The sequence below is a fragment of the Vigna radiata genome, unplaced genomic scaffold (assembly GCF_000741045.1).
Source record: "Vigna radiata var. radiata cultivar VC1973A unplaced genomic scaffold, Vradiata_ver6 scaffold_214, whole genome shotgun sequence".
In the NCBI taxonomy this organism is placed as follows: domain Eukaryota; kingdom Viridiplantae; phylum Streptophyta; class Magnoliopsida; order Fabales; family Fabaceae; genus Vigna; species Vigna radiata.
Window position 1 is genome coordinate 70212 of NW_014541782.1, and position 11826 is coordinate 82037.

At 36.1% G+C, this 11826-nt stretch overlaps 1 protein-coding gene across 1 annotated transcript; it reads right to left on the bottom strand.

Moving 5' to 3' along the window:
- Positions 1 to 6906: 6906 nt before the first annotated feature.
- LOC106778143 (tubby-like F-box protein 7) lies at positions 6907 to 11619 on the bottom strand. The gene is made up of 4 exons (XM_014666062.2): positions 11020 to 11619; positions 10142 to 10229; positions 8548 to 8677; positions 6907 to 7677 (listed from the first exon to the last, which is right to left on the bottom strand). Exons 1-4 carry the CDS (start codon positions 11332 to 11334, stop codon positions 7086 to 7088), a joined length of 1125 nt encoding a protein of 374 aa, XP_014521548.1. The 5' UTR covers positions 11335 to 11619; the 3' UTR covers positions 6907 to 7085.
- Positions 11620 to 11826: the final 207 nt, after the last annotated feature.

The following is an 11826-nucleotide window of genomic DNA, read 5'->3' on the forward strand; positions in this document are numbered from 1 at the left end:
AAGTGGTGCAAAGGAGGTTGATGGTGGAGTGCAGGTGCAAGAAAATGTTGTGCAACAGATGGATGGTGGATTGCAGGAAGAAATTGTAGTGGAGAGTCAAGTTGAAGTTGAAGTAGAGAGTGAGGGTGGAGTGGACAGTGAGGTTCAAGTTCAAGTAGAGAGTGAGGATCAAATTGAAGTAGAGAGTGAGGTTGGAGTTGAAGTAGAGAGTGAGGTTGAAGTGGACAGTGAAGTTGAAGTAGAGAGTGATGGTGGAGGGGACATTCAAGTTGAAGTAGACAGTGAGGATGAAGGCCATATGGATCATCTTAGTGGTGATGAGTACGTGGAGGATGAAGAAGAAATTGGTATTGGTTTGGAGGAGAGTGATGAAGAGTATAGGGCTAAGGTCAATTGTAGGGGCTTGTCAAATGATGAATGGCCTTCTGATGTCTTAGTAAGTCCACAAAACAATGGTAGTGAGAACGAGAGTGAAGATAGACCACAACCAGGTCCATTTCAGCCATATGAGAATCAAAAATCAATGACAGAATATAAGTGGGAAGTTGGGACATTATTTGTTGATAAGGGTGATTTTATTGAGGCCATTAGAACTTATGTTGTGCATACTGGGAGGGCTTTGAAGTTTGTTAAAAATGACAAGCGTAGGGTGATAGTTAGATGCATTGGTGGACAAGGTAGGTGTCCATGGACAGCTTACTGTGGTTATTTACCAACCTGTCAATTTTGGCAATTATCCCATAGTTGCAATAGGCAACTCAACATTAAGATTTTGAATACAAAGTGGCCAAGTCAAGAAATAGATAGGTGTTTACAATACAATCCAAACTTAAAGGTGCAAGACATACGTAAAAAAGCATTACGTAAATGGAATACTAAAGTTTCCATCTCCAAAGTACGAAGGGCAAAGTTGATGGCAACAAGGAAACTTATTGGAGATTTCAAAGAACAATATAGAAGAATACATGATAATGGACATGAACTGTTGAGGTCTAATCCTAGGTCAACAGTTAAGGTGGAGGTTGACAGTGTTAATTGTGAGGTAGTGTTTAAAAGATTCTATGTTTGCTTGAAAGGTTGCAAGGAAAGTTTTGTCAGTTGTAGACGAATTATATCTTTAGATGGATGTTTTTTAAAACGCCGGTATAAGCGAGAGTTGCTCACTGCAATTGGAAGGGACCCAAATGACCAAATGCTTCCCTTTACATATGCCATTGTTGAAGTGGAGAACAAAGAGACATGGAGTTGGTTTTTGCAGTTATTGGTAGAAGATCTTGGAGGAAATGAAGTGTGTGGTAGGTGCATATGGATGTCTGACCAACAAAAGGTACACTTTTACTTACATTATTATAATGAATTAACTCACTATAAATGATGTAACAAAGTTTGATTTTTTTATTGATGTGGTCAGGGGTTGGTGCACGCTATAGAGAAACTTTTGCCTAAGGTACAGAAAAGATTCTGCATGAGGAACCTATACGGAAATTTTAGAAAAAAGTTCCCTAGTCAGACTTTGAGGACGCTGATGTGGAGGGCTACCACAAGTACGTACCCCCAGGCATGGGAGAGAGAAATGCTGAATATTAAACAGGTCAACATAGAAGCTTATAAATACCTGATATCCATCCCCCCCTAGGTAAATTAACTCACTAAGACTTGAAACCTATGGTTACTCATTATCAGTTCTGCATGGTTACTCATTTTGTTGAATGAACTGCATGGTTAATGATTATCAACATCTATGTTCATGGCAGGTATTGGTCAAGGTCTCGATTCACAAATCAAGCTGTATGTGATTCCCTTGACAACAATATATGTGAAGCATTCAACAGTGTTATTGTGCTTGCCAGAGGAAAGCCAATAATAACAATGCTAGAGGAGATAAGGCTTTACCTTATGAAACGTTGGGCCACCAACAAAACCAAGGTCGCAGCTATGGAATTCACTATCTGCCCAAAGATAAACACTAGGCTTATGAAGGAATCAAATTTGTGTAGATATTGGATCCCAAGGTAAATTTGTTATCTTTAATCATTTAGAATTTTGTAATCAAATCTGAATTTAATCATAGAGAATCTTTAATCAAATATGACTTATTCATATCCTTACTGGAATGTCGTTTATTATTGTCAGCTGGCCTGGACGTAAGTTGTTTGAGGTTAGACACACTACAGTTATGTCAAACAAGTTCACAGTGGACCTTGAGAGTTAACAGTGTAGCTGCAGGAAATGGATGATGAGTGGGATTCCATGTTGTCATGCCATTGCAACCATGAACTATTGCAATGAAGGCCCAAAAAATTTCATACCCTCTTGCTTCACACGATCAACATATGAAGCAACGTATGCCGCAATGATTTATCCTATGAATGGGCAATTGCTATGGGAAAAAACATCATTTGTTGATGTCTTGCCACCACTTATACGAAAGTTGTCTAGTAGGCCAAAGAAAAAAAAGAAAGTTAGAAGCCTGGGAGTTAACAAAGGATGCGACCCAAATGACTGTTGGTGGGCACAGGAAAAATGTACCATCTACCATAAACTGGGACACAACAGAACAAGTACCCCTTACGTCCACCCATCACAGAACCAACATATCCCTCTACCTCACAAACACAGGAAGCCAATCCCCAATCCTCGTAGCCGCCACAACCTACCCAGGAGTCCAGTGCACATTCAACCCCACCAATCATGAGGAATAAGTTACCTTTCGAAAGAAGAAACATTTAGACGTATTTTGAAGTCATTATGAACTTTGGATGTATTTTGAACACATTTACTTTTGTAAACTGATGTCTTCAACTTTTAAATGTATTTTGAAGTCACTATGAACTACTATTATGTCCTCTTGTGTTAGTATTTAATGCGACAGATTTGGGACCAAGTTTTTTGATGTATTGTCATTATCATTTAATCAAGTATTATTATGTCATCTTATAGGTGCACTTTGATTATTATGTCATGAGAAGCACTTGTGTTAGTTTATTATGTGATGAGAAACACTTGTGTTAGTTTATTATGTCAAAGATTTTACATGTGTTCATATCCATATGGGACCAAAAGTAAACTAATTTAAATACAATTGGGGACCACATTGGACATTTTAAAATGAAAGCGGATACTATATTTAACATTTCACATTATCGCCTTCACATTACATAAACATTGACATTACATGAACAATACACTTCAACGTCAACATTCACCTTCACCTTCACATTCATATGAACATAAACATTGTCTTAAACCTCAACCAAAACATTGAGTCACATACCAAACCAAGACATTCAGCCACATACCAAGATCAACCTAAATAGACCTTTAGAATGACAATGTTAACTACAAAAACAACATACATAGCTCCAAGTAACAATTTCATCATTCTTTGCAAGTTTTGGACTAAAATTTTCAAATCAAAAATCCTCATCCTTTGTTTGACACTTTCATCATCTCTTTCCTCATCATTTTCTTCGAGACACCATTTGAAAAAGTTGCAGTAAATCCCTCTTGAAGATCCACCCTGTTATGCACCAAATAAGCCACCAAAATTGAAATTTTCTCATCAATCTATGAACAAATATATTCCAAATAAAGTCAAAAGGGAAATAAAAAAACCTTGTAACGACGACATCCCCAAAATTTTCGCCCAACATTCTGGGGAGTTCTCGTCACTTTGGACACAGCATAATCACCACACTTGCAATGAGGGATTATCCCACCTCCCCTTCAACCCTCATCATTTGAGGATTGTGAATTTCTTTCCCACCCTGTTTTGGAACAAGACGAAAATGCTTGAGAAGAAGCCATTTCTATCATAACCTCTGCTAAAAAAATTGAAGAACATGAAAGAACCCTAACTTCAACGAACCCTAACCCACCCCTTTTATTAACCTCAACTTTAAGCCATTTCTGTCAACCGTACTAGAAGGTGCGGCTGGATCACCTCCTTTTCAGGGAGAGCTAATGCTTGTTTGAAGTTTGACACTGCTTCACACCCAAAAAGAAGCGAGTTATGTCTGAATAAAATTTGGAGATGGAAGTCTTCTTTCGTTTCTCGCTGGTGAAGTAAGACTAAACTCATGAGCTTATTATCCTAGGTCGGAACAAGTTGATAGGAGCTCATTTTTTCACCCTCATCCATGTCGCCCCCATGTGGCGACATGGATGGGGTGAAAAAAAGGAAAGATAGGAATGAAGTTTCTCTTGCTTTTGGCATAGCGGGCCCCGGCGCCAGGCCACAGAGCCACGTAAGCTTCGTTTCAAACAACTCACTAATGTTCTGCCACGTTAGCATTTGCACTGTTACAATTTTAACGTCGTCTGCCAAAAGGACGATATTGAACAACTTTTAATGAAATATGGGACCTTAGTGATTTTTTTTCAAAGGTGGGATCATTTTGAACCAAACCCCCAAAAGAAAGGACCAAATGATGTATTAAACCTAAAAAGTTTAAAGAATAATTTTGATGTATTATTTCAAAGAGTAGAGTACCATATATATACATACAAGGATCGTATAATTCTTCATCTATTAAAGGAATGATAGGTGCACAAATTATAATAATATCTACATTATGACTAACACAATATTTGATTTCCTAATATTCCTTAATAGAATATTTGGCATATCTTAACAACATATGGGTAACATGTATAATGATATTCGAAAAATTGGAAATGGTGGATTTAAGTATGATGTGAGAAAGGAATCCTAAGGAAGAATATCCTAAGTTGGTTATGTTGTGTAATGTATTGAAGTAGGTGCTCTTGGATGATCCTTACACTCTCAATAACTCCATCTTAAATAGAGATGGATGATTATACCGTGGAGAGTAGTAGGTTGTCCTAGTCTACGATCACTTGTTTTGGCCATAGATGTTTTACAAATTAATCATGTTTTATGGCATTATTAGTGGTAGTTGAGATTGTGGTCATTATTATTCTGAGCAAGTTGCTCCATCATATACCAGTGCAGGTTCCTTATGAGTTCAACATTAAAATATCTACCCAGAAAGTTAGAGTACAAGGTTGATCGTATTATTTTATATATTGTTTAATTCATAATATGATTTATATTGTATTATTTTAAAATGTATTGGTACTAATTTTTCCTTGTATTTATATTGTTTGTTTTTGTGTATATTTCTTTTTTACAATAATTACCTTAATGATGTAAGTTTAAGTAGTTTCTCCATATAATATGTACTTATTGGTAATCAAACTAAAACTTAAAATAGAATGTTTCGATTTTTTTTTATTTGCAAAGTTTATCTTATACTTTTAATTCAATATAGTACATATTCTTATAGAAGGATGTATATATAATGTTTCTTATCATAAATTATTTATAAATAATTGTAATAGAAATTTATATATTTTTCTCGAGTTAACAGTTATACAGTATCAAGTAACATATTTTACACTAGTTAAACATAATAAAAAAAATTAGGATGTTACGTCATCACCCAACTAAAGTTTTAAAGGGTAATATTTGAGAACATTCTTCAAATTTAATTACCATATGCTCTAAGCGAACCGTCAATTCTAAAAGAAATGTAAATATATATATATATATATATATATATATATATATATATATATATATATATATATATATATTTACTGGTGAAGATTAAGTGAAAAGAAACCCATAAGATTTATTTTCTTCCTGTTATCCTGTTTCAAAGCCTAATATATCCAACAACAAAAATATCCGAGCAAAATTTTGGAGTTGTTCTGAGCTTATGTTTAATAAATATTTGTATAAAACATAATTAAAATCTGTTTATAGAAAATTAATAAAATCAATCAACCACATTGAATGATTTTATTATTATCTGATATATAAATATATATATATATAGAGAGAGAGAGAGAGAGAGATAATAATTTCAAATGATAGAACATTATGTGACCATAAATAATTATTAATGACAAAAATGAACTACCTAATGAAAGAAGGTGAATGACCTTGCAATCAAATCAGAAGACAGGAAATCTGCGAGCAGCTACCTAAGAAATTGAATCCGACAAAATATTTGCTTCTGAATGTCACTCTTTATCTCTACTTTCTGAGATATTTTGATAAAGGATTTTCTTCATTAAATGGAATCACCTTCATTTAAATGGTGGGACCTTACTTTTCAATCACTTTTCACTTAAGCAAAGGGAAAAAAAAAGGTTGCCAGAAGAGAATAAATGGTACATAGACGATTCACACATCATTTATGCCACAACCAACCCATGAGCCATTCTCATTCTTAAAGCAGATCATGTTGCTTGATTTTCAATCATCACACTTTTCTGCACAAACGTAACTTATCCTCTCTACAGTGTTTTATTCCCAACTTAAGACTTTTTATTTTAAACCAAATCTATGTAAATTTCAATGCACAGACATCATAAATACTTTATTTAATGTACTTTGACAAATGGACAATGTAAACCTTATCTTACTCTTTCTTTTCCTAAGATATTTTCTCTATAAAAATATAAATATATTTTTACCATTATATAATATAAGATCACTACATTATTTACAATATTAGACTACAGAACTTACATAAGACTCAAATGAAACATCTTTTCTGTCTAGAACAATCCACATGCTATTCAACTTTATTGCTGGTCCAGAAAAATCCACACCTACGCACAAGGTACCAGATACCACGAAGAAGAAATAAAGCTTTATGATTAATAGAACGTGTGTATGACATCGGTGTGACGTGTATTTGTCAACAACAGGAATTAAATATTGAAATGCCACCTTATTTGGTCTAATCTGTTTTACCAGAAAAATAGAATCATAATCTGAGTGCGTGGTTCTTAAGAAAAAGAAACTGAACTTAGAAAAGTTCCATAACATGCTTACACTAACGTGAATTAAAATAAAATTTATGGACAATCGGCGTGAATATGGTAATATATTTGATTATGGAAGATGTCATGTCCTATTGATGATATAACATTTACAACAACAAGCTTCCTGCAATCAAATTTGTAGACTCAAAAGCCGAGTAAAAAATAACTATTCACTTCCAACATTCATTTCCACCGAATAAATAAGCAGCAACACCAAAATTATATTACTCACAAGCAAGTTTAGTGCCAAAGCTAGTTAAGCAAATGGCAAAAGCCTGGAATGCAGATAAGGGCTGCCTATAATCCATGGTGAAAGTATCATCCCCTACTTTACCAAACTGGAGAAGAACTGTTTCCTCATCCCCTTTCCCTCCTGGCTGGCTTTGGTCCACTGTTGCAACCAGCTGAAAGTTCTTCACTGAGGCCACTGTCACACGACCATGGAAATTCAAGCACCAGCATTGCAAATGCTCATGCCACCTGGGAGCTTTATTCTTCAAGATTGTGTGGCCAGAAGCAGGGTGTTCTTTATCGTGCATCTTATGGCCATCAAGAGATGTGCTTTCTGAAGTTTCACCTGTAGGTTTGAAAGGAGTCACGGGAGACTTCATAGAGCAAACCATTCTCCTTGGCCCTCTTGATTTCAACAGGTTGAACTTGTAGGACACCTGCCCCACCTCAAAGTTACCAGCAGGAACCTGCGGGCTTATCTGCTTGCTGGCAAACCGCCGACTGGCCCTGCCACTTGATGGTTTTGCACCACTATGGGGTGGCTGGCTGTCATAAATCACGAAGTTGGTGCCAAGAAAATCCGAGCTGTGAAAAAATTTAAGTAACTAGTCATTGGTAGAGAAACTAGAGAAGCATCAAAAGAATTGACCAACATCAAGATTAAATGGTTTTGGTCTATGAGGGGACTAGAAAGGTTTAAGAGATTAGTATAATTCAGCGCAAGATACAAACCATATCATTCAAAATACTGGAATACAAAACAAACTGTAAATCAAGAACAACCACAATAGTTCCAAATTTCTCAACCGGTTTCTCCTGGATGCCTTTTCCTAAAGTCGCCAGTGCAGTTTTTATCTTAAAAAAGCAGCACAACAAACCAATCTATACCCGTAATTATGAAAAAAAATGGTATTGGACGACAGTCAAACATAAGCAAATAGAACTGTTTTCTCTTTCTGGCACATGCGAAGGTGTGATTTATAGTGGCGGTCTGTGTACACTTTTATTTCCTTCAAAAGTTTGAGAGTATTTTGTTTTTCTCTATTGTTTGAAGAGGACAGTTAGCAGTAGATGGTAGGATGCAAATCAAACAGGTCTCTATGCTCAAACATATAAAAACAAAGGCAATGAAAAAGGTTCATTCGTTAACTTGTTTTTTAAATACTTTTAGACACAGCTTGCCAATGGTAAAACACAAACAGATTTGAGAATTTCATGATTGAGTCAAACAAATTCTAGTTCTCACGAAGTCAATCGCAAAAGAGGAACAAAAGTGGTTAAATGGCACAGCATATCTAGTTCTAAGCTAAAGCATTTTAAAAACAATAAATGTATGTGTCCACAATTAAAGGCGAAGAATGGTAGTAACTTACAAGTACTAGATGTCTAGACTTCAACATTCAACTAAAACAAAGGAGAAAAGAAGATCTTTTATTTCTTAGCATAGAGTGTTACCTTAACTTTCCAACATAAGCATTGCTTCCTTGCGATAAATCATCAGCATCGAGTGAAATTATATATTCAGTATGGGTACCGCACCTATATCTCCTAGCTGCTAGTAGAAACTTCCCTTTATCTGTGAATGCTGGCAATAGGTAGGGGAGAAACGAGAAACAAAAACAGTCATAAATCTCAGGCACGTCAAATAATACTCATACACTAGTGGCTAAAATCAACTACTATACGAAATACATTGATTTATTACAACACTTAAAAAATCATAATATTATTAGTTTCCTAGCGTTTCAAAAAGTCTCAGATTATTCAACCAATTGAAGTTTCCAAATTTCAGCTCCAACATACACTATTTTACAGTAAACAACGTAGGTACCATTTATTGGACAATATATTCTATTTAGTTTCACCCCAGAAATGATCCAACAAGAGATTGTCCATTATATTACATGTGTGAGGTTAAAAGAAAAAGCAGAGCATAAAGCTAATTAATTGCAGTCCTTTATCTCAATTAACCATGTCCTCATTGTCCAGTAGACCTCTCGACATAGCTCTACCTAAGCAATGTCAAATATAAGTAAATAAAAAAGAACATTAATTTCAGGACCTGCACATTATTATGAAATGAATTATTTACCGGATTAACAAAATAAGAATAATTTGAAGTTTTATCCTAAGAAAAACCAAACACACTACACGTAAGAAATAAAAGATGCTCTAGGACCACACTGAAACTTGATGGAATTAAGCAACTCTCGAAAGCATGATTTACTGCAAAAACTAATATATCTATCTTCAAATATAACTGATAAGTACCAAAGCACTTGTGGAATCCACCCTCTACAGCTAGTTATTAAAGGGGGTACCAAACACCTAAATGCTTCAGAGACAATCCCATGCTACTCAATGTGGGATCTAGGCACCACCATAACACCTAAATGCTTCTTTAAGTTATTCTTTCTCTTCCATTACTACAGGTCCCTTCGTGAAAAATAAAGCTCCCCAAGCTGCTTTTAATAAATGTACATATCCCACATTGTATTTCAACAAACAGACCACAAGTAATAGATCCTTCCCCCTTAGGAAAACCTCCGACTATTGTTCATAAACAAAGCACACCGATTAAATAAGTCAACTCCAATTTGGTTGTTACATTTCTTATTTTAGGAAATCAAACAACTCGAAATGAATAAATTGCACAAGGAGCATTCTTAAAATTGAGTAAAGCTAATCATCTTGGACTAGGTCCGGTCAACACCATAATTATGCAGTTTGACAAATAATTTCCATTAACATTTATAAACAAAACTTGCAGTCATCTTACATGTTGACAAACTAAATAGCCATTTCAACTTGTGCCGCTTTGAAGCACAAAAGCAAAGCATGCCTTAGTCAAACAAGAAAAGCTTGATTTTATGCTAGATAATAAGACGGAGCCCAGATCTAGTCTATTCACATATTGTCAACGCTCTACCCCATAAGAAGAATTACAGAGTACAGGAGATCATTCAATTCCAGCCCTAATTAATTTTCATCAACCTCTAAAAGCAACACACAAAAAATAAACCTGTTTACCAATACAATACTTACTTACATTGTGTTAGAGCAAGATATAGATAAAACGTTGAGGTCTTCTTGTTCCGCTTTATAAGACATTGGTGGGGAACCTCACGTGGTCCGGGCTGCAAGTCATCAACACACAACCAAAATGTCAAATTCCAAACCTCCCTGATTCCCGTATTCAATACAAAATAAACCTTCAATAACATAAATAAAATAACTCGTCGAAATTACAAATTACTATCTTTTACTGAGGTAAGCAATGAAGCTAAAACATCAGATATTTCAGGAAATGTTAGACAGTGACCAAAGTGCTGAAACACATCATGCAAACGAATAATTCCTATCCACTAGATGAAACTCCCCACCCACTCACCCCATTTCTGAAAGGCCAACATGGATCCATATTCCCAATTCTCCCATCTTATCCACTCTCACAAAGATAAAGCTGCATCTAATAACAACCACTTACTCAAACATTAATTACCTATTCACACGCCAGCATCCTTTCTATCAAACCACTGCAGTTTCTCTCGCAGCAATAGAGCACCAATTCGGATATCAGACACTAACCAAGTGTTTCCATATCTTAGACAAACAAAATTCCCAAATCATGCCGATCCCTAAAACATAATTCCCAAATTCACCACTCATTAACTAAACATTCACAACCCAAAATTGAATGACCCAATGATCTTACAAACAACCAAGCCACAAATGCTTAAATATATCAAATTAAAGAAATTAACCGCTAAAGAAACATCAAAAGAAAAACGCTAAAGCATTCATCATTTTATTCTGGGCACAAACAAACAAAATCCCAACCGGGAAATTTCAAAATTAAAAGAATGCTTCCTGCCCAGAAATTAAAATACAAAAAAAGACTGATCTTTTGAAGAGGGGACCTCGAACCTGTTTAAGGCACGAAGGGAAAGTGATTTTCCCGGTGTGCAAAGGCTCACGCACGACCTCACGCGTGATGTCGCGCCAGCGCTTGCACACACACGCGCACGACACTACGTTCTGGCGGTTCGGCCAGAGCTCCTCGGCGGCGTCAACGCGGCGCACGATCTCGCAGAGGATCTCCGGCAGCATGTTGGACCACCCATCTTCGTGCGCGTGTTCAACCCCGTTTCCGGTTACCCCGCCCTCGGCGGCCCCCACCGCCGGCGCCTCTTTGAACGATCTCGAGAACTTGCGGGTGCGAAAGACCTTCCTCAGCGACATAGCTAGCGACGACGATGGGTCCGCGAGTTAGGGCTCATAAGACGAAAATGTAGAGAGAGAAAGCAAAAACAGAAAGAAAAGAAAAAACAGAGAGAGAAAGGCGTGTTTGTTTGTTCGTTTTACGGAGAGAAGGGAGAGAAGGTAACGAGTGAGAGAAAAGAGTGGGGAGAGGGTTGATCTTAAAGTGACCCGCGGTTGAGGGGAGTATGTGATAGAGAGGTGAAGGTACGCCGAATGACCGGCGGGTGAGGGTAGGGGGAGTGGGTTGAAAAGTGATTTGATGAATTGAATGGGTTGTGATTTGACTTGGTCTATGCTGTATTTATCTTTTTTTTTTATTTTTTTCTTTTTTTTGGAATAATTTTCTTTGTTTTATTGACTAACCATACAACTTGTCATCATGTTGTAATTGCAAATTACATACCTTTTTTTTTCCTTTTTACTTCTTCTTGTTCTTCCTTTTACAAACATTATCTTCTATTTTGTTCTCTT

Bases quoted from the DNA above. Each gene is read 5' to 3' on its own strand.
- LOC106778143 (XM_014666062.2), bottom strand. From the start codon at position 11,334: ATGTCGCTGAGGAAGGTCTTTCGCACCCGCAAGTTCTCGAGATCGTTC. The intron at 8,678-10,141 runs GTAAGTAAGTAT...ACCTATTGCCAG, and splicing joins ATATCTTGCTCTAACACAAT to CATTCACAGATAAAGGGAAG. The intron at 7,678-8,547 runs GTAACACTCTAT...ATTTTTTCACAG, and splicing joins GCTTATGTTGGAAAGTTAAG to CTCGGATTTTCTTGGCACCA.